This window comes from Podarcis bocagei (genome assembly GCF_964188305.1).
Source record: "Podarcis bocagei genome assembly, chromosome: 5".
Taxonomy (NCBI): domain Eukaryota; kingdom Metazoa; phylum Chordata; class Lepidosauria; order Squamata; family Lacertidae; genus Podarcis; species Podarcis bocagei.
In genome coordinates, this window is record NC_138129.1 from 77,369,461 (window position 1) to 77,391,990 (window position 22,530).

The 22,530-nt window shown below is 41.9% G+C and overlaps 1 protein-coding gene across 4 annotated transcripts in view; it reads left to right on the forward strand.

Moving 5' to 3' along the window:
• Positions 1 to 22,530, forward strand: part of DPYD (dihydropyrimidine dehydrogenase) — a 537,474-nt gene that overhangs the window by 162,612 nt on the left and 352,332 nt on the right. For 3 of the 4 annotated variants that reach the window (XM_081193976.1, XM_081193978.1, XM_081193979.1), the window contains exons 5-6: positions 11,026 to 11,187; positions 19,386 to 19,582. In XM_081193976.1, the coding sequence (XP_081050102.1) occupies positions 11,026 to 11,187; positions 19,386 to 19,582 (359 nt within the window). The remainder of the gene's footprint in view (positions 1 to 11,025; positions 11,188 to 19,385; positions 19,583 to 22,530) is intronic. The other variant, XM_081193977.1, reaches the window with a different exon arrangement.

The following is a 22,530-nucleotide window of genomic DNA, read 5'->3' on the forward strand; positions in this document are numbered from 1 at the left end:
TTGGGGAAAACCCCAGGAGAGATTTAGCAGCAGGAGGAGAAATTTTCATTGCACAAGTGTAAACCCTTGTGCTGAAGGAAGTGGTTAGTTGGTTAGGCCATAATATAATACAGTGGTACAGTGGTACCTTGGGTTACAGACACTTTAGGTTACAGACTCTGCTAACCCAGAAATAGTACCTCGGGTTAAGAATTTTGCTTCAGGATGAGAACAGAAATTGTGCGGCGGCAGCGGGAGGCCCCATTAGCTAAAGTGGTACCTCAGGTTAAGAACAGTTTCAGATTAAGAATCTGTTCCGGAAGTCAGTTCTGAAACCAAAGCGTTCTTAAACCAAGACGTCCTTTCCCATAGCAGTGTGGGACTCAATTTACACTCAGCAGGAAGCGGAACATGTTCTGCTTCCAAGGCAAAGTTCACAAACCAAAACACCTAATTCTGGGTTTGTAGTGTTCTTAATTCAAGTTGTTTATAAACTAAGCTGTTCTTAAACCAATGTACCACTGTATTTCCATGCAGCATGGCAACTCCCCCCCCCCCCCATGTGAAAAACAGTCCTTGTGTTCTTATACTGTTACAACCTTTGTGACATTCTGGACACACACTCTAGGAATAAAAAACAACCACCATTGAGATTGTGACTGTGTAAATGCTGCATAGGGTGCACTATTTTGACTATGTAATTTCTCCTTTTGTTTGCTTAGTGTTCATTCAATTTGTAACACTTAATAAAATTTCCTTAACTTTGAATTTATCATAATTAAACATTATGAAACTTTGGTAAATAAGAAACCCTCCACATTTGTGGCTTGGAGACCTTCTGTTAGCAACAAACAAAACACAAAACAGCCCCAGTTGAGCTCATGGAATCAGCTTCAGAGTTGCTTGGATCCTTACTGATAACCACTGGAGATATAATCATAATCCCGTATCAGGCACGACGTTGCGCTTCATGCTCCGTCATCCTGAATTTGTCAGGCCTCGCCGTATCAAACGCCAACTGTGATGTGAACCAGAAAGCTTCCCCGTGTGTTTTTTCAGGGGAGAATATGTACAATTTTGGAAGGCATTGTGCTAAGCAGCTGAATTAGCTGAACGCATAAACCTTTCAGACCTTGCTTTTCAATATGGAAAGTTTTGGGGGTACAGTGTGTAGGAATGGGGACATTAGGGAAGCTCTTAATTTTAGGGAAGCTTTTAATGTTTAACAGACCGTTGTATTTTAATATTTTGTTGGAAGCTGCCCAGAGTGGCTGGGGAAACCCAGCCAGATGGGTGGAATAAATAATAAATTATTATTATTTAGATTATTATTATTAGGGACTGAATGTGTTCCCCTACACAGCTTGTGCCATCATGCATTTAGCTGAATGCCTGCGTAAGTCTCCAGAGATTACCTGTTGCTTCTGGTATCCTCTGTGGGAAAAATTCTCTTTCTCCTCCCACAAAAAAGCTTTGTGTATAGTTTGCAAGTATTCATTGGAGCCTTTGGATTGTTGTAGAATTTCAGTTTTAGGGACTAAAAATTTAGGTACTAAAAATTGATCTGGAAGCTCTTATACAACTTCCTTACAGTTCTTTTTTCTATATTAGTATGGCTAATTCTATATATCCTAGTATAGCACTATGTACGCAGCAATCCATATCTAATCCAAATAACTTTATTGTACTAGCCATTGACTGTGACAATAAATAGATCTACTAGAACTATTTTAACACAAGGCTAGCTGTCTGAATTCTACCATTTCAATTGGTTTCTAATTTAGATTTGCTGAATTCCTTGCAGCAGAAAATGAACTTGGGTTAGTATTACTTTAAAATTCCATCTGAAGATTGCAGGGCGATTCATGACATACTTTTTTGGTGCAGGTTTCAGTAAAAATCAGCCGGATTTATTTCCATGCCAAGGCTGTTTAGGATTTTGCTACCAGTTGTGAGCCATTAGTTCCATTCTAATTACGCAGAATGCAGACTTACAGTCGCTGTGCATTTGAGAAAGTTACAATATCAGGAAGTTTCAGTGTGGAATATAAATAATGGATGCCAGAATTGGAGGACAGTCTAAATGGTACGAGCATTTCCTGATAGAAAACGCAATTTCTTCTGGTCTAACAGTATTGATCCTACATCTTTTAATAGGTTTTCTCTAGTAAAAACATTCTCATTTACATGCATATTATGTAATGCTTCCAAGTGATACATGTGAAGATCCACCTCTGTCTGCTACCAATTATTGATGTCTGTTTAAGGCTGGCTTCTGTTCTCTTGGTTACCAATGCAGTACTTATTGACATTTTGATAAAGGAAACCACAAAACATCCTATCCACTTAGATGCATGCCTTCCTGTGGAATTGCCCAGGAGAAGGCATTTTGTAAACAAAGCATGAGCAGGCATCTATTTAATTAAAAACATTTACAAAGCATTCTGGTTCCAAACCCATTTTTATTGATGAATAATGGTAAACGTCAGACTTCCCTGAATAATCATAATTCATTTTGGAACCTATCTTCCTGATGCAGCCACGGAGTCTTGCTTCCTTCTTCATGTTCAGTTAAATCTTATTAGTTGGAGATCACAGCATGCTTGGGAATGGCTATAGTGTCTGCAGTAAAACATTTGGTTTCATTTGTGAGGAATGTGGCTTTGTTGTCTGGTCTGGCACAGAATGGGGAGCTCCAGTTTATTCAGCAGTAAAAAGGAAACCCAAATCAAAGGGATTCGAGTTAGGGTGGTCTGTGAAAGTTTGTAAAATGCTATAGTTGCAAAGCTTCCTTGGTGAATTTTGATTTGACTTGTAACATTTATAGAGACAGGCATGAGGGATGGGGGAGAAAACTGTTCAGTTTGAATTTTAACGCCAACCTACCTAATTCGTATTTCTCCACCCAACATGTAAACCGAAACATGGCTATCAAAATTCACATCTCTCTGAATTTTGCAATGCAGTTCTGCAACCCAGAGTTGCACATGGGGAAATTGTGCATTGAAATTCTTATATTCTTAAAAATTACATACAAAATTGCATTGTATTTAGGGAAATCGCTTACATATAAATGCATATAAGATGCAACCGAAATGCTTACAGATTTTTATGCAGGCTTTTTTTTTTTAAAGAAGTTTATGCACTGATGTGGAAATGGGATAAACCAAATATAAGACTTAAAACTTAAAACGTAAAATCCAAAAGAAACTGAAATTGTCAGGTTTACCCATCCCTAACTGGTGTCATGTCATAATGTTTTTAAAAAATTAGTTAGAAGGGTTCATATCAAATCTTACCTCAGCCATTAAGTCACTGAGTAACCTTAATCATTCCTGTAGCAGGGGGCTAATGATATGAAATATAGGTGAAGAATACTGGTTGGCCTATGGGGGATGGGAAAACTCAATTCAAAAATCACTCCATGCCAAGCCAAGCCCTCATCCGAATGCTACATTTCCTCCTCGCTCGAATTTTGCAAATTTACCAAGTTCTGACATGAGAGAGGAGGGAAATGAACAACCTAAACTAAATCTTGTTTCTAAGCTCCTTCTGAGTTTTAGGATATGTATAACACTGTGAATGCTGGAAAGTTCTTATTTCTTCTGGCTTTTTGATCAGGAGAAATTAGAAAAAATTATCCTGGACTGGATGTCTACGAGCTTGGCGAAATATCAGGAACGAACACTGTCAGACACAAACTTTCAATGATTATTTCCCCAAAAGGCTGAGAGACTCAGCCCATTCCATTCTATTCTATCTCTACTAGAATGAAAGTTTAATGTATTTTTAACCCGGTTTTCTTGGTTTAGGCCCACAGGCCATAGACTCACCACCCCTGAGTTATATAAATAATATTGTATGATGCTTGTATCCATCTGTGAAAGAGGCTGAGAGTGAGAGATGGGTGACACAAGATGGGGGGGGGAGAGAGAGAGAAATAGATGTGTGAAAGAGAATGGAATCATGGTTGGAGTGGAATCATGGGAAGGTGAGGAATTCTTCCATAATTCATTGATTGGAGGGATGGTTGTATGTGGTGTCATTTACCAGCCAAAGCATTGCTTACACACCTATTACATATTGGTTGACACTACTGTAATGCCGCACTCAGAGAAAGATGGGCAATAGTGTTAATTCTAACATAGACTGAAGCATAAACAATCAAACAAAAATATTTCAAGCTACAGGAAGTTGATTTGCATTAAACCTCCTCAAGAACTTCTATCTGTACTAACAGTTCAACCACTGATAAGGTGGGAAGGATTTCACCTCTTTTGTCCTTAACAAATGTTGCCTTACCTCTAAAATAGCCATTAGCAATGTACTCGAGATATGTCAATGTAAGGGAAATGCAGGTTTTTTTAACTGTTGGGCTGTCCCTTAGTGAGAAACAGACTTGTTTGTAGTGGTTTAATACTCTTAGGGGTGTATAAAGAAGTTAAAATATAGTAGCCCCTCGCCCTGTCAAGGAAGTGGGAACTTAGCCTACAGCTCCTTAGTGTTCTATATTTTTTAATTCTTCAACAAACTGTAAGATTTTTTTTAAAAAAAACAAACAAACCCAGAACTCTTTGTTTTTCTTAAGAAAAAGGCCTACCGTTTTATAACATACCTTTAGGAAATGTGCTGATTTAACAAGCAAGGTATGTGACTGACCCACTTAAACATTTAACAAAGGCCATATCCTTGTGGCAATATCCAGTAGTCTCCGTTTTAGTGACCAAGTGTAAATGAGGCAAATGTCAAGCAGCCTATGTGCTAACACTAAGCGGCTTGTGAAGTCTGTGCTAGAAGGGGTTAGATGATTGTCCAGCTTCCATTTACCTCTTTTCAGAAAGTCTGTGCAAGTGTGTAGATATTTGCCCATTGCAATTCAATGGAAGCGTAGGGTCATCGGCAGGTTTATCACCAGCTATTAGCAATGACAACTAAATGGGATCCCCATGTTCAGATATGAAACCTTTGATTGCCAGATGCTGGGAGCAAACAGGAGAAGGCTGTCACTGTAACACCCTGCTTGTGGGCTTCCCAGGGCATCTCTCTTGTCTGCTATCGGCAACCGAATTTTGGACTATATTACTTTTGGCCTAGTCCCACAAGGCAATCTTTATTCACAGTGTGCTCTAAATAGAGAGCAGAGTGGAAACAATCTGAGGCAGACCAAAGGTGACCATCATTGTAGAGAAGGCTAGAAATGCCGACAAGCCACTCATAGGGAATGGGGAGGGGAGAAGGCTAAAAACTTAAAATCTAGGGTTGTGTTCCCTTAAACACTAGTGCAGAATTTCTTCCCAAGGGCCACCAGATCTTGAAAGAGATAGACTTTCCGTAGACTTTCAAAGAAGGTGGACTATAAAGGCATAGGTGGCAAATACCCAAATCTCTGAGAGAGTTCCCCTTTCTGGACTCAGTGGACAGCACCTGCAGACCATACATACTGTAAGGATAACATCAAAACAAGCCAATGAGCTTATATCAAAACAACAATAATAATAACAATAAATTATTTATACCCCACCCATCTGGCTGGGTTTCCCCAGCCACTCTGGGCGGCTTGCAGCAAAATAATAAAATACAACAGTTCATCAAATATTAAAAGCTTCCCTAAAGAGGGCTAAAAGTCAGATAGTTGTTTATTTCCTTGACATCTGATGGGAGGGCATTCCACAGGGCGGGTGCCACTACTGAGAAGGCCCTCTGCCTGGTTCTCTGTAACTTCGCTTCTCACAGTGAGGGAACCACCAGAAGGCCCTCGGCGCTGGACATCAGTGTCCATGCTGATTGATGGGTGTGGAGATGCTCCTTCAGATATACTGGGCTGAGGCCGTTTAGGTGAATATATAGTGAATATAAACATTTATGAGCTCCATGCTACAACAACTATCAATTAATTGTGGGGTTATCTTGACTACCAAGATGGTTTTTGCATCCAGAACAGACACCTTTGCTTCAACAAAAACTGCCTTTCAACTTATACTTTTATTGTATTGTATTGGCCCATGGTTGGAAAAATTAATAATGAACAGCTCAGAGAAGAAAATATTTTTGATCCTGGCAGGGCTTAATCTAACTTAAGAGATGAAGCAGCATTTCTTCCCAGTACTGAATGCTGCCTTTAGATGTCAGTAACTTGCTTACAGCTGCCTAGAAATTAATAGAAAATCACCTTTTGATTATTATTTTTATCGGATTGTTTATATACAAAGTGTTTTACAATTCTGCATGATAACCATCATTGTTAGTCCAACTGACCATCAGGATGACTTACCAGTGGACTTGTAGAATTGTATCCCAAGGTTTCAAGCAGAAACCCAGCACTCAGATCACTGAATTTCTGTGGCTCTTCCCAGTACCATCATCACTGCAGCCAGTATCATAATTCACACAGGCTATAACCAGCCATATTGTTGGTAAATTAAGTAGGCATCGGTTTGCCAACACTTCCCTCTGAATTGTTTATGGGAGAAAATCATGTTTATCTGGAGCTCTCTATTAGAGTTCTCTAATTAGTCTATTAATCTCCATTAGCCTCTAATTGAGATTCTTCCTTATTTCTGGGTTCTTTATGTCCCCAATATTTTTTTTTTCATTTCATGTTACATGACTCTTTCAGACAGGATAGTAACAGTGACAAGTTTCATATGGTGCCCATCTGTCTAATTATGTAGGACAAGGAAGGTGTAAGTGCCCTGAATTTATCTCTCAGTTCTCCTGAAAGTGGTTCATGCCATCATTTTGGACACAATGGTGAAAGTGCTTGTGGAAGCTTTCATGGCTATTGAAATCAGCATAACCACTAAGTAAATTGTTTAATTGGTAATTATTCACATTTGCCCATTTAATTAAAGTTTTGGTGCATTTATGAGCTCTGAAATAATTTGAAAGTGAACTGCAAAATGCGTCAACTACAATCAAATGCAAAATTAGGGATGTTGGATTGTGGCTGTTCCCTTTAATACATTTGTCGTGTTACTGTGTTAGTCTCTAATAGCGTGGAAGTCCACAATGCATATCTCACTGTAGTTGTAACAGTCCATATAAAATGTACATAATGGCTTTAAATCCAATGAATAATGCATCTTGGCATAAATTTAATCACAATAATAATCCAGTAACAGAGGAAAACAATCAACATTTGAATTTACATAATGGAAGTATTCTAATGAAGATGCCACACAAGTATATTAGTATGTGAAAATTTGTCTTTTAACCATTATATAATTAATTGTGTTTTAGAGGAAAGCATAGGGGGGGAAAACAAATAGCCACCTGTTGAATTGGTTGCAATTTGATTTCCATGAAGAACATTTAGTTAATAAATTAAAATGGATGGTGATTTGCATATACTGATTTGGCAGTTGTAAATAAATACCTTTTTAGAATTTCAGCCTCAGTGTAAAAGACATCTGGTTTGATATTTCAACTTCCATCATGTGCTAAAAGGCTTTAGAATTTTGACAAATAAATTAAGCTATACTTTCATGCATTATTCCCTTTAAAATGACAGTGTGTAGCTTTCTGGTTACCAGCTAGATTGACTAGAATGCTAATGCAAAGCAGTCCGCAGGAAGGGTGACATAAGACTTCTTCATTTTCCCTTAGCCACTTGGCTGTCACTGTTGTGCTCATAGAGCAGCAACAATGGGGATAAAAAACCCAATAAAGCAATGGGGAACTTGTGGCCCTCCAGCTATTGCTGGACTCCAACTCCCATCAGCCCCAGCCAACATTGCCAATGGTCAAGGATGATGGGAGTCGGAGTGCAGCAACATCTGAACAGCAGCGTGCCCATTCCTGTTATAGACAGTGGCGGGTGATGCTGTAGTCTAAACCACGGAGCCTCTTGGACTTGCAGATCAGAAGGTCGGTGGTTCGAATCCCTGTGATGGGGTGAGCTCCCATTGCTCTGTCCCAGCTCCTGCCAACCTAGCAGTTCGAAAGCATGCCAGTGCAAGTAGATAAATAGGTACCACTGTGGCAGGAAGGTAAATGGTGTTTCTGTGCGCTCTGGTTTTCGTCACCGTGTCTCATTGCGCCAGAAGCAGTTTAGTCATGCTGGCCACATGACTCAGAAAGCTGTCTGTGGACAAACGCCTGCTCCCTCAGCCTGAAAGTGAGTTGAGTGCTGCAATCCCACAGTTACCTTTGACTAGACTTAACTTTTACCTTATAGACTGTGGATTCCAAAGCCTAGAGTGCAACCTATTTATTTACTTGTTTAAAATTGGATTTTCCCAATAATCTTTAATGAAAAGCTGCTTAAATAATGTCTGCTGCCAGTTTGCTCTCTGATGTCTGATGGGCAAGATGATCACATGACTTGTTTAAGTGATGCATAGACACATGGATGATGCAACCTGTGTGCATATCTGGCACTTTCCTCTTTTCCTGTAGTTGTCCAGTTGCGAATACAGCTGCCACTGAAATCCACCAGTATCTGATTCTGCCATTGCAGCCATTTGGAATATCATTTCATACTTTTAGGCAGGCTTATTGAAATCCACAAAGGCACATTCTGTAATCTGTTCATCCAAAACCCTTCTGTTGGGGCTGTGCGTTTTCTATGTGCAGCCTGCATCCTCACAATATCTGTCATCATAGTGACATTTTTAATATTTTCACGCCAAAGCACCTCTTCTCATCTTGCCCAGTCCTGTGAAATCACTTTTTTATTTTTTTGCAAGGTGTCCCGTTTATGTTATTTTTAAAAACACATTTACTCCTACACGTAGTCCGTGTTTCTTTTTCATTCAGACTCAAATTAATGGAGTCCTTGAGGCTGCATGAAACTGTCTGAGGCTACCTGGAGCCAAACAACTAATAAAGCAGCAAATAAAGTGAGCATATTTGCAACATGGCAGATTTCCAAATTACCTGTGGATTTTCTATGGAAATGCATTGCTTGGTGCTAGGAAGACAGAATTGGCAATAAACAAAGTTTGTGTAGGTGAAATGTTTTCCTAGCTCCCTCTGCCCTGCCGCCTTTTAATTTGTATGGAGCAATATAACTGTTCCTCATAATGAGGTAGCTAGTTGGAGCTAAAATATTTCCTCTATTCATTCCTCATGTCACCAGCCCACTGATGCCCTCCTCTCTGACTGCTTTTCCCCTGGTGGCAAGCTGGAACAAGCTGGTGGAAGGAAGAGCAGGAGAGCTCTGTTTTGTCCTCATTTTACGCTCACACTAATCCTGTGACATAGGTAGGGCTGAGACAGTATGATGGGCCCATGAGAAACCTCTTGACTGAGTTAGGATTTGAACCTAGTTTTCCCCAGGTCTAGGTCCCATCTACAAGGCAAAGGACTCCTGGACGGTTAAGTCCAGTCAAAGGCAACTGGGGTTGTGGCACTCATCCCTTCAGGCCAAGAGAGCCAGCGTTTGTCCACAGACAGATTTCTGAGCCATGTGGCCAGCATGACTAAACCGCTTCTGGTGCAACAGGACACCGTGTCGGAAGCCAGAGCACACAGAAATGCTGTTTACCTTCCCGACGCAGTGGTACCTATTTATCTACTTGCATTTGCATGCTTTCGAACTGCTAGGTTGGCATGAACTGGAACAGAGCAACGGGAGCTCACTCCATCGCCAGGATTTGAACCGCCAACCTTCTGATCTGCAAGTCCAAGAGGCTCAGTGGTTTAGACCACAGCGCCATCCGCATCCCTTTCCCATTTAGACCGTACATGTAAAGCACATTGCTTCTGCCCCCACTCCATCCCCGGAATGGTAAGAACAATAGTGTACCCACCAGAGAACTAAAATTCCCAGCACCCTTAACAAACTACGTTCCTAGGGCTCTTTGGGGGATGTACAGTAGGATTGTGTCTTACACGGCAGTTGGTTCCAATGGTTCTGTGTATATGCAAAAACGCTTATACTCAAATCCTGGGAACCAACCCCCTGGCAATCATCTTGAGGCTTCAGGAACTGGTGTGCTAATTCCAAAAGTCCCAGGATGCTCCCATGAGATCTCATGGGGTCGTTCGAGTTCCCGCAAGATGTTGCAGGAGTTTCCCAGACCTGGCAAGATTAGAGAGCCTTGGTTTACAAGCGAGGCTCTCTAATCTCACTGACTCTAGAAGCCCCAGGATGCTCTTGCAAGATCTCGTGCGGTGTTTGAGTTCCCACGAGATGTCATGCGAGCAATCCAGACTTGGTTTGGGGAGACCCTCTCCATGTATCGGCTCTGCATTGAACACATAGGATTTCTACTAGCTGACATACAATTGTGTATAGTTGAGATCACACAAGTTAAATGTGTGTAAGATGTGATCATACTGTAATGTACTTAAGTGCTTGTAATGTATGGTGTGGATGTGACTCTACTTCAGTACTGTAACCACTGCACAACATGACCCCATTAATTCTGAGTAGATGCCTTGGGTTGCCATTTCAAGCAGCAGGAATGTGTTGTCAGGGCTTTTCCCAGAGTATTGACCTTATTGAGGGCGCTGCAAGCTATTCCTTGCCTGCCCTTGGACACATATTGAGGAAACAACGGGTACAGATAAATCATATAATTATAAAATCATAGAAACTTTTTTGCTGCATCAACCTTGCATGTATTAACCAGCTTATTTTGCTGAGGATCAGTGGTGGATTTTATAAATATCTTTCAAGTAATAATGAAAGATAGGAGTTGTCTTGATGTGGATTCTGTGGAATGAGAAGGAAATTGGGAAGGAAATTACATTATCTTGTGGGGTTCCCTCTCCCCTTGTATGTAATTGATTTAGGAACAGGGGGTGCCATTACACGAAGGTTTTGCAGCTACAACATTATTTCTATATCAAGACCATTTTGCTACGGGGAGGACTTAAGATCTGCCTAAACTAATCACAACATTTCAGTCTTCAAAATAAGGTTGACATGATTGAAAATGGATTTAAAACTTGTATGTCTAAGTAACATGTGGCTACATTTTGTGTGGAATCGTTGGGGTAATGCTACACACATTGTTCAGATGAAATGCTGAAAGCTTTGTCTCTAAGCTTCCACATTCCTTCTAACATGATGCTGCTGCTGTTTTCCTGCTTGTGCAGAACTACTACGGAGCTGCCAGAATGATCTTTTCTGACAACCCGCTTGGGCTGACGTGTGGGATGGTGTGTCCAACTTCAGACCTCTGCGTGGGTGGATGCAATTTATATGCCACCGAGGAGGGACCAATTAATATTGGCGGACTGCAGCAATTTGCTACAGAGGTAAGTGAAGATGTGTAGAGCTCAGATTTTTTGTTTGATTGTTTAATAATGAGATTTGATTCCACATCTTGTTGGCAACCAGACTAAGTCAAATGTAGTAGTTCTCCGCTCACTTCTTTGTGTTGAATAAAAGAATATACAAAGAGTTAGATGGAATCCATAAATACTTTTGGTTATAAAGCAGGGTTGGGGAACATTTGTTTTGTGTGTGGAAGAACAGGCTCTCTCTGCCTTGTGCCATTGGTAGGTCAGGAGCAAAATTTTCTCTCTTTCTGCCACCTCCTTCCTTCCCTTTCCCTTTTGCCCAGCAGTGGAGGCTGGTACATTAGGGCAAATGAGGCAATGTTCCACCAGCCTCTCTCTGCCCTCAGCCAGTCCCCAATCTGACTGTCCTCTTATTTACAACAAGTTCAGGGGGTGCCTTATGGGGGCAAGAACAATAATTAACTGCCACCTATTATTATTATAAGGGACGCGGGTGGCGCTGTGGTCTAAACCACAGAGCCTAGGACTTTCTGATCAGAAGGTCAGCGGTTCAAATCCCCGCGACGGGGTGAGCTTCCATTGCTCAGTCCCTGCTCCTGCCAACCTAGCAGTTCGAAAGCACGTCAAAGTGCAAGTAGATAAATAGGTACCGCTCCGGCGGGAAGGTAAACGGCATTTCCGTGCGCTGCTCTGGTTCGCCAGAAGCGGCTTAGTCATTCTGGCCACATGACCCAGAAGCTGTCTGCTGGCTCCTTCGGCCAATAAAGCGAGATGAGCGCCGCAACCCCAGAGTTGGCCACGACTGGACCTAATGGTCAGGGGTCCATTTACCTTTACTACTACTACTACTACTACTACTATTATTATTATTATTATTATTATTATTATTATTATTATTATTACCCGCATCTGACTGGGTCACCCCAGCCACTCTGGGCGGCTCCCAACACAATGCAACATCAAACACTAAAAAACGCCCCTGAACAAGGCTGCCTTCATATGTCTTTTCAGAATCACATAACTGTTGGTCTGTTTGACATCTGATGGGAGGGCCGAAAAGGCCCTCTCCCTGGTAGCTTCACTTCTCACAATGAGGGAACCACCAGAAGGCACTCAGACCTGCATTTCAGTGCCCTGGCTGAACAATGTGGGTGGAGGTTTATGGGGCCGAAGCCATTTAGGGCTTTAAAGGTCAGCACCAACACTTTGACTTGTGCTCAGAAACGTCCTGGGAGCCAATGTAGGTCTTTCAGGACCTGTGTTATGTAGTCCCAGCAGCCACTCCCAGTCACCAGTCTAGCTGCCGCATTCTGGATTAGTTGTAGTTTCCAAGTCACCCTCAAAGGTCGCCTTTCATTGGCTCCAGATCTGCCTGTCATTGGGCTCCTCGCATGCTCTACAACTAAGCTGTGGCCCTTCTCTTACCAGAGAACTGATTGCTTACAGAGAGTTCCCTCCCAATCTTCCTTCCATCTCTCCATCCATGCCAGCTACACTCCACCCAGCCCATGTTTTTCCCTTCTTGGTCTCATTCTGTCCTCCATGCTATTTCAACCTGCATGGGGGCCAAAGGTAGTGTGTGGCCCTTGGGATGCGGGTTGCCACCCATGAAGCACAGCTGTATGATATAGGACAATCACTGCACAGACATGATGCCAAATAGGAATTTATTATTTATTGTTTTCATCCAGTCTTTTAGCCCTATACATGCCCCCTGCCCCAGTGACTCGCATTTTAAAAAGTAGAGTTGGAGCCATACTAAGCAAGATGAACTTAGCTCCCATCACATTATTGCACCTATTAGAGGCCCAGTTATCAGCCAGATGGTCTTTTTATGGGCAACTTGAAGGGCAGGAGGAAAGCAGCCATACAAACTACATAAGCTTTATCCACCGGACCATTGGAACTCTAGCTCAGCCTCACACTAGTTTTGGAGATTCCTCCTCCCTGCCATATTGACTCTATCTTTTCAGGCTAATTTGGAAAGTTGCTTGCTTGCTATGAATTGGGACACTTCTGAAGATACCGTAACCCAATTTCGCATGATGATTCCTGAGATATTGGGAGCATGGTTTCTGTCTGTGCTTGCATACAGTTGCGTGCCATTTTGAATCAATATGGTGGATGGAACCTTTCAAAACTGCACTGGTCTTTTTGGTTTCTTGGGATTTTTGAGCAATGCCAGGTATGAGGTTGCCAACATATTAGAAACTTGTTTTGAACAGCTTTAGGTGATTTCATAAGACACACTGCCCTTCCCACTTGGCGAACAAGGGCGGTGTGTCAGTGTGAAATAATAAAGAAATAAATAATCCCTCAAGATTGGTCTGTTCACCTTGACTTATTGAGCAGCTCCATTGCCACTTGGCAAATCATCCTTTATATTCGGCTGTGGTCTAAGGTTTGAATTGCAGTGTAGCCCTGTTCTGATCCCATGTGAGGTGTGAGAAAGTGGGCACAAATGTAGTAGCTCTGCCCACCTACCCCTCCAGTAAGAGGTGGATTTAGGGGAGCATGACTGGTTCAGTCACACTGGGCGTAGAGCAACTATGATGTAGAATAGAAGGTGAGAAGCAGGAGGCACCAAATTTTCATGTTGCAGAGGACGCTGCTGAAATTTGAGACCTCAAAGTCCGCCACTGCTCCAGTTACAAAAATGGTGTGCCTTAAAATAGAGATATATATTTAAAAATTGGCTAAGATTTTGGCAGCTAATCATTTGAACTTTGCTCTGTAGCTATTCATACGTGAAGTACACTCTAAAAATGAATGTAATATGCTCTTCTTAAAAATACTTAATGGAAAAAGATTTGAATCACAGTTCCTTTTGCCCCAGATGGTAGAATAAACTGGGCCGAACCCGTTACGAGTTCATTCACCTCAGTTCTTCAGCTTTAGATAATGCAGTTTTCTCTTCCTGCATGGTGTTCTATGGGCAGGCATTCCTTTGAATAAATAGCCCATTGCTACACTCTACTTGTAGCTTACCTGCAACTCTTCCTGCAAGGAAAGCTGGCAAATGAGATATTTAGTTTACTGTTGGAGCAGTCATCTTTTTTGACTACCTCTTTGTGACAGGCAACTGGCTTTGGACTTCCCAAGGAGAGGCCAGGAGGACTATTGGAAGAATGTGCTTGCAAGTTTCATTGAGCACAGTGAATGTCCGATCCTTTACTAATAGCGAATGTTTTTGGCTTGCCATAGAAAGAGAACCATTCCAGTTTGCTTTTTCTTCTTTAAAAATACGCACATTTGCGGCTCGTGTAAAAGAAATAGATTAAACTCTTGTCAAATGTGTGAGTGATATAATACTGAATTATTACTGTTTTTAAAACCAAATGTGAGCAATATCTGTTAAACCTTGATTTGTGTCTCCTTTTAGCCTTAATGCTTTGATTAATAGGGAAGAATTATGCCTTGATAGATTTTGCTAAATATCCACCATTCTTCTTCAAAAATCTTTAGAAATCTATTAAAAATGCTGTGCGCTGGCACAATGATTGATATTAAAACTGGCATAGGATGAATAGCTCTGAATGGTTTTCATCACAGCATTTTAAGTTTATTTAAAGTGATCTATTGGTATCAAGGGTTCTAATACAGTTGAGCAATGTGGTAGTTCTGCATAATTTAAAATTTATTGAAATATGTACGCACACAAATATATACTTAGAATATATACACTCATTTTATACCCAGATCATGCTCATAAATGTTGCAAACTTTAGGTTCCCCCCCTCAAGTTTGGCAGTGGTTTTTAATGACTATTTCATATATTATAGAAATGATAAGGAACAATAATCTGTCATATTCATAATGCATTTTTGGGGTAATATTCCACTTGCATTCCAAGCATGCAAGATTGAATAATTTCTTGTTATCTTCAGCAGACGAAATCTATCAAAATTAACATGTTCAGCTTCTACTGTAGCCATAAACTGCACTGGCAAATGCATGTCAGAAGGAGAGGCTGAGCAGCAACAAAGGGACAGGCGGAAATCAAGAGGTGGACCTCAAAATGTTGTGAGCTAACTTTCCAGAAAGAAGCTTAAGTATCAGAGCCCCCAAATATTTTGAATACAATTACTCTTCTTTTTCAGGGGCAACTGAAACTTATTCCACAAGCCTCTAGAGAAAAGCAGCTTGCAGAGAGAATAGTTCAATGTATGAGCATTTCTGGGCTGTCTAGTCAAGCACATTTTCCCAGAGACGATGACTCTGATGGACATCTCAACAGAGCAGGAAGACCTTTAATTCCATTAGGGGGAAAGGTCTGTCATGAAAGCCAGTGTGATGTAGTGGTTGGATTGTTGGACTGAGACCTGGGAGACCAGGGTTTAAATTTCCTCACAGGGTGGCCTTGGGCCAGTCACTGCCTCTCAGCCTTACCTACCTCACAGGGTTGTTGTGGGGTTTAAATGAAGAAGGGGAGAACCATGAGCTTAGGGAAGAAGGTGGGATGAAAATAAAACATAAATGAAATGAACTCCATCCCAGATCTCCTTGAGAGAGAATAGCGTGAAACATTTTGAGCAGCAGCGGTGGCTTTCAGTCTGCATCCCTAGGGCTCCATGGAAACATATACAGTGGTACCTCTGGTTACGTACTTAATTTGTTCCGGAGGTCCGTTCTTAACCTGAAACTGTTCTTAACTTGAAGCACCACTTTAGCTAATGGGGCCTCCCGCTGCATGATTTCTATTCTCATCCTGAAGCAAAGTTCTTAACCCGAGGTACTATTTCTGGGTTCACGGAGTCTGTAACCTTAAGCGTATGTAACCTGAGGTACCACTGTATGAGGTTTCTCACTGAGATTGTGATGTGAAGAGGCCTCCCGTATTGACGATTTGGGCACCAACACGAGAGGCACTGTGGTCTAAACCACTGAGCTTCTTGGGCTTGCTGATCAGAAGGTCGGCAGTTCAAATCCCCGAGATGGGGTGAGCTCCCTTTGCTCAGTCCCTGCTCCTGCCAACCTAGCAGTTCGAAAGCACATCAAAGTGCAAATAGATAAATAGGTACTGCTCCGGCGGGAAGGTAAACGGTGTTTCCATGCACTGCTCTGGTTTGCCAGAAGTGGCTTAGTCATGCTGGCCACATGACCCAGAAGCTGTACACCAGCTCCCTCAGCCAATAAAGCGAGATGATCACCGCAACCCCAGAGTCGTCTGCAACTGGACTCTAATAGTCAGGGGTCCCTTTACCTTTACCTTTATCTGTCATTCACTGCAGTGGGTATGTGTAGAGAAGTGTTGAATGTGTCCTGGTTTGTGCAGGGTGACTTGAGTCCCAACAGGTCTTTACAGGCAAGGGTTCCTTGGTGGACTTGAATAAAGGCTTCTATGGATGTGTTAAGTTTGGAAACCACTGGGTTGTAATATTTACTTCCAAGAAGCTATTTAGCAGTGTGCTCTTCATTTTTTAGGTTTACCTCCAGGGTTGCTTCTTAGCAAAGGTATGGGAGCAATGACAGAGAGGGCATATGTAAGCAATTAGGGAATTGTCTCCTGCCCTCGGTAGTTCAAAGTGCCTATTGTGCTTCTGCCTCAAATATTTGTGCAGCCTTCCCTAAGCATTCAGGTAGGATACCTGCCTAAGTGCTTAAACTGTGCTGTTATAAACCAATTAAGCTGGGTTAATCCCTTTGTCTTCCATGTGGCACTTTAAATGGTTTGTGGTCCTTGCCTTTTTGTGCACTGCAAGATTTACAGCCCAATTGAAAACATACTGTGCCAGCAGATTAAGTGCATAGGGTGGGAGACTTATTGACTGGCTGTGCCAGTAACGCAGCACAAAACAAGACATCACGCTGGCTTTGCAGGTAGATAAGTGCAAATGGTCAGCATCAAGGTGCCACAAACGCAAATTGTTTTTGCCGATTAGCATCTTGTATTTCTGGCATTTGCCGGGCATTGTTTAAATTGTCCCATGAGTCTTAAAAAGGCATGCAAGATCCTTGAACCTGACCTGGTAGTATATGGATAGCCTGTGCAGATGTTTTAGCATTCTGTTGTCTATCCGCTGCCCTAGCTGGTTCTTTCACACCAGGTCCAAGCACAATTCCACCTGGAGTGCATTGCTGTAAATGGTAGGAATCATGTTCTTTTCTATAATGCTGTGTGATTCCAATAGGCCTTCCTAATCTGGTGACCTTCAGATGTTGAAGACCTCAACTCCCATCATCTCTGACTATTAACAATGATAGCTGGGACTGATCTGAATTATACTCTGAAATATCGGGGGCGGGCGGGCACCACTTTGGAGAATACTGATTTAGATGATAGTGAAAATGTATATCTGTTTATAGGGTCTGTACTATTAAAATCATTTATAAATAATTATGAAAGAGCACCCCACACTTCTTCACAGCGTGGAACACTGACTGAGCATCATAGATGTTCAGCATAGTTCTTTTATTTTTAAACCCTATATTGTACTGTTACTGAGAGCCATAAGCACGAGAAGGCAAAATTAAAAGCAAAGCACTCAACCTTGAATTTTTAGAATTTCTTGCATGGCTGCATGATCTCTCAACCACTACATTGCAGTCATGCTCAACTTTTCTTCATTTAAAATTACAATTGACTAGACTCTTGGTTTGGTCTACTTCTGTCAAATAAATGCTTCTGGTCCCGGGCTTTTGGGGCTGGGCGTGTGTGGAATCTAATAACTGTGATATCTATGTGGTTCTATATTATTTATTCACCTGGACTGGAATTGTAAGCACACTTGATTAGAAGTGCATTCTAAATAAGTAGAATTCACTTCCATGAAACCTGTTTTAGGTTGTAAGTAAGTATCACAGCTTGCCCCAGCTATCATTGCTTTTGACCGCCCCGCTCCCCCCAAATCTTCCATCATGCGATCCAACAGATAAAAGTGAGGCAACTGGCAAGTAAATCTCAAACTCTCTGCAGTTGTCAATGATGCTTCCCAGCCAAAGGAATGCACACACGGATAGTTAATTCTTTATTGTCAAAGATAACACTATCGCTTCTGCAGCTCTGGATACCTGCGCACACCAATCTAGTGTCTTGGCAGCTATACCCAGGTCTGTGCTCTATGGAGCAGTTGCAGCAACAGGTGATCATTCCCCTTCCACCAGTTTATGTATCTTCCCCTGACAGGTTGAGCACCTGGAACCAAAGACTGCGCCTGCGTGGCAACTTCCTCTGCTCTTCCCATTTCAATCCCCTCCTGGTTCCCGGGGACAGTGGTTCAGGAGAGGGTGGCATAGTATCGAGCCCTTCACTTGCCTGATCTGCCTCTTCTTGTGCTCCACCCTCCAGCTCTGAAGCTTCCTCAGCCTCTGACTCCTGGCTGGAACAGTCCCCCACAAATCAGTGACCCCCTCTCTCGAGTCAGACTCCAGCCCCCTTTCTCCCAGTGCACACGCATCAGTGTCCTGCCAGTCCCTGGCAGCCGTTGTCTGTGATTGGCAGTCATTGGAATACATTCCGTAAGGATAGTTTGCAACTTTAGTGTTCACTGTGCGATGAGCTTCCTTGATACTTAACACCGAGAATTGCCATTTTCCAAACCTGGTTTGGAAACAACAGCAAGTACCAACAGTAGAAGAATGGTGACAGAAGGTAATGGAATATGCAGAAATAGCTAGATTAACGGGGAAAATTCGACAACAGGGCGATGAAACATTTCAAAAAGAATGGGGAAAATTTATGTCATACATAGGAAGGATAAGGTGAAATAGTGAAACCAGTAGAAATGAAATAAACCACATAATGTGAAATACAAAGAAAATTTCTGGATAAAGAAAATAACAAAAAGTAAAATGTACAATGTGATTAATGTAACCAATGGTAGTTGTAAATGAATATAGACAGACAATAAGAATTGTATATACAGGAGGATTTATTTGACTCTAGACACTCTATTGACAAATACGAAAGAAGAACAATAATATACAAAATGGATGAAGACAATGTGCAAAAGTTAGATGCGATATAAAAGGCCAGAAGAGGGAAGGAGGGAAGTCGGCTCTGGGGAGCAGGTATAAATGTGAAATGTAATATAATATGTATATATGGAGTGTGCTAATGAAAACCAATAAAGAATATTATGAGAATTGCCATTTTCACATGTGATGACAAACTCTACGAATGGACATTTTTCAAACAAGTTAACTGTTGGGGCTTGAGGAGAGGGGTGTTGTCTTCTGTACTCATTAACTACTTTAATGCATTTCCTTTTCAGGTATTCAGAGCAATGAATATTCCTCAGAGTAGAAGTCCATCCTTGCCACCACCAGAAGAAATGCCAGAAGCCTACCATGCCAAGATAGCTCTTCTTGGAGCAGGGCCTGCAAGCATCAGCTGTGCCACCTTTCTGGCTCGATTAGGCTACTCAAACATCACCATATTTGAGAAGGAAGGCTATGTTGGTGGCTTAAGGTAGATTTAAATTAAATTTGGAAATAATAATAATAATAATAATTTATTTATACCCTGCCTACTCTGGGCGGCTTCCAACAAAATATTAAAATACAGTAATGCATCAAACATTAAAAGCTTCCCTAAACAGGGCTGCCTTCAAATGTCTTCCTAAAAGTCTGGTAGTTGTTGTTGTCTTTGACATCTGGTGGAAGGGCGTTCCACAGGGCGGGTGCCACTACTGAGAAGGCCCTCTGCCTGGTTCCCTGTAACTTGGCTTCTCGCAGCGAGGGAACCGCCAGAAGGCCCTCAGCGCTGGACCTCAGTGTCCGGGTAGAATGATGGGGGTGGAGACGTTCCTTCAGATATACTGGACTGAGGCTGTTTAGGGCTTTAAAGGTCAGCACCAACACTTTGAATTGTGCTCGGAATTATATAAAGTATAATTAAATTTGGAAATAAAGCATTCTGAACACCATGTTTTCATCATTCAACTACAACAATTTGAAGTTTGGGGAGGGGCATGGTTTTCTGCAAAATATACATTCTAAGTATCAAATCCCCTCACCCCCTAAAAAACCCCACTTCATCTTTTTATTGTAAACAATATACTTTTATTCAGTATGTTGAATAACTGAAGCCAAATACGGATAGCATTTGGGGAGCGAATTTGATGTTCAGTCTTTCACTTCTAACTTTTTTAGCCCTTGCTAAGTAGCAACACTAAAGACAGAATCAGACCATTCATTTTAATAAATTAATTTCATGTGCGTTCTTACACAATCTTATAGCTATAGATTTCTATCATACAGTTGTACCTTGGATCCCAAACGTGTTGGTACTCAGACGTTTTGGCTCCTGAACACCACAAATCTGGGAGTGTTCTGGTTTGTGAAAGTTCTTTGGAACGCGAACATCTGATGAGGCTTCTGTGGCTTCTGATTGGCTGCAGGAGCTTCCTGAAGCCAATTGAAAGCCACACTTTGGTTTCTGAACATTTTGGAAGTCAAACGGACTTCCAGAACAGATTCCGTTCGACTTCCAAGGTACAACTGTATAGCTATAGATTTCTAGGCAATTTACGAAGTTAAAAGCCTCAAGGAAAGGAACAGCATGAACATAAAGCTTGAAAGCATAAAAGTGGCCAATAAATGATTAGGAAGGGCCATAGAATGTTGGGTAGTTGCACAGCAGAGACCCTCTTACTCTTCTTAGCAATTTCCTCAATAGTTTGATGCCACATATTCAAGGTAGTAGGCTTAAGCAATCTACAGTACATTTTACCGTAATGCTGCCTGTGAGGGGATAAAACTTTCAGCCATTTTGTGTTTGGTTTTTGGTTGAAAGACTTGGATTGTTAAACGGTTGCTTGCTTGCTTTAAAGGCTCCCGTGCACAGGAGGGTCAAAAGTTTACAGGGAGGCTAAAAGTGTAAGAGAGTGCTTTGTACAATGGGCTTGTCGTTTACAGGCAGATCCAAGGCTCATACTAAGAACTTAGCAGTTAAGGAGAATCAGAAGCTTTAAAAGGAGAATAGTCACCTTGTTGATTGGCGAAAGGTTTTGGAGGGGAAGTGAAAATTCAGTATATAAATCAAGCTAGAAACAAGCATTTGTGGAGTCAGCATGTTGAAGGGCTGGAGTTAAAAGAGACTACAAGAGAGGGAAAAGGACTAAAGCAGATTTGAAATACTACTAGAAAGTTCTAAATAGCACTATTGGTTGCTGCAGAAAGAAGAAACCAGGAGAGAACTATGGAGGGACACAGGAGCTGAACTGAGGGATACACGCTGGCATGTATTGGCTTGGTCTAGAAGAGGGATACCTGGACACGGGTAGCGCTGTGGTCTAAAACACTGAGCCTCTTGGACTTGCTGATCAGAAGGTCCGCAGTTCGAATCCCCATGACGGGGTGAGCTCCCATTGCTCTGTCCCAGCTCCTGCCAACCTAGCATTTTGAAAGCCCGCCGGTGCATGTAGATAAATAGGTACCGCTGCGGGGGGAAGGTAAATGGCATTTCCATGTGCTCCGGTTTCTGTCACGGTGTTCTGTTGCACCAGAAGTGGTTTAGTCATGCTGGCCACATGACCCAGAAAGCTGTCTGTGGACAAACGCTGGCTCCCTCGGCCTGGAAGTGAGATGAGCACCGCAACACCAGTCATAGTCGCCTTTGACTAGACTTAACCGTCCAGGGGTCCTTTACTTTTACCTTTTTTACCTGGGTATGTTCATCTCTGTTTTTGGTTTTGGGGCTTGTGAATAACTGCTGGTGAAGGAATGGAAATACAGTGGTACCTCAGGTTACATACGCTTCAGGCTACATACACTTCAGGTTACAGACTCCGCTAACCCAGAAATAGTGCTTCAGGTTAAGAACTTTGCTTCAGGATGAGAACAGAAATTGTGCTCCGGCAGCGTGGCAGCAGCAGGAGGCCCCATTAGCTAAAGTGGTGCTTCAGTTTAAGAACAGTTTCAGGTTAAGTACAGACCTCCGAAACAAATTAAGTACTTAACCTGAGGTACCACAGATTAACACAGATACCTACAGGTCACACTTTCTGAACACAGTGTGATCCCAGGAAATTGTTTGTTAGGTGATTGTTCCCATAATGAGCCAATGTTTCCAATTGTTTCCTATGGGAACATTTCTAATCCATGATCGCTCTCCCCACTCCCACCATGGTTTTCCTAAAATGACTGCAGCCAACAAGCAAAAGAGAGACAAAAGAAAAACTTATAAGTTCGATCTCTCCTGATCTTTTGATTTGGCTGATCTTTCTCTCGCCCACCCGCATATTCTCTGTGGTTTCTTCTGGAAATTGGTTGCCATCGACCAGCAAAGCACAAAAAAGGAAGTGGGCAAGCTGTTTAGATATCTGAATCAGCTGTCTATTTAGTGAGGTTTCTGCATAATCCTCTGTGTTTGGATAAGTGAAATTTTGCCTAGTGAGCATTTGGAAAGTGGAACCT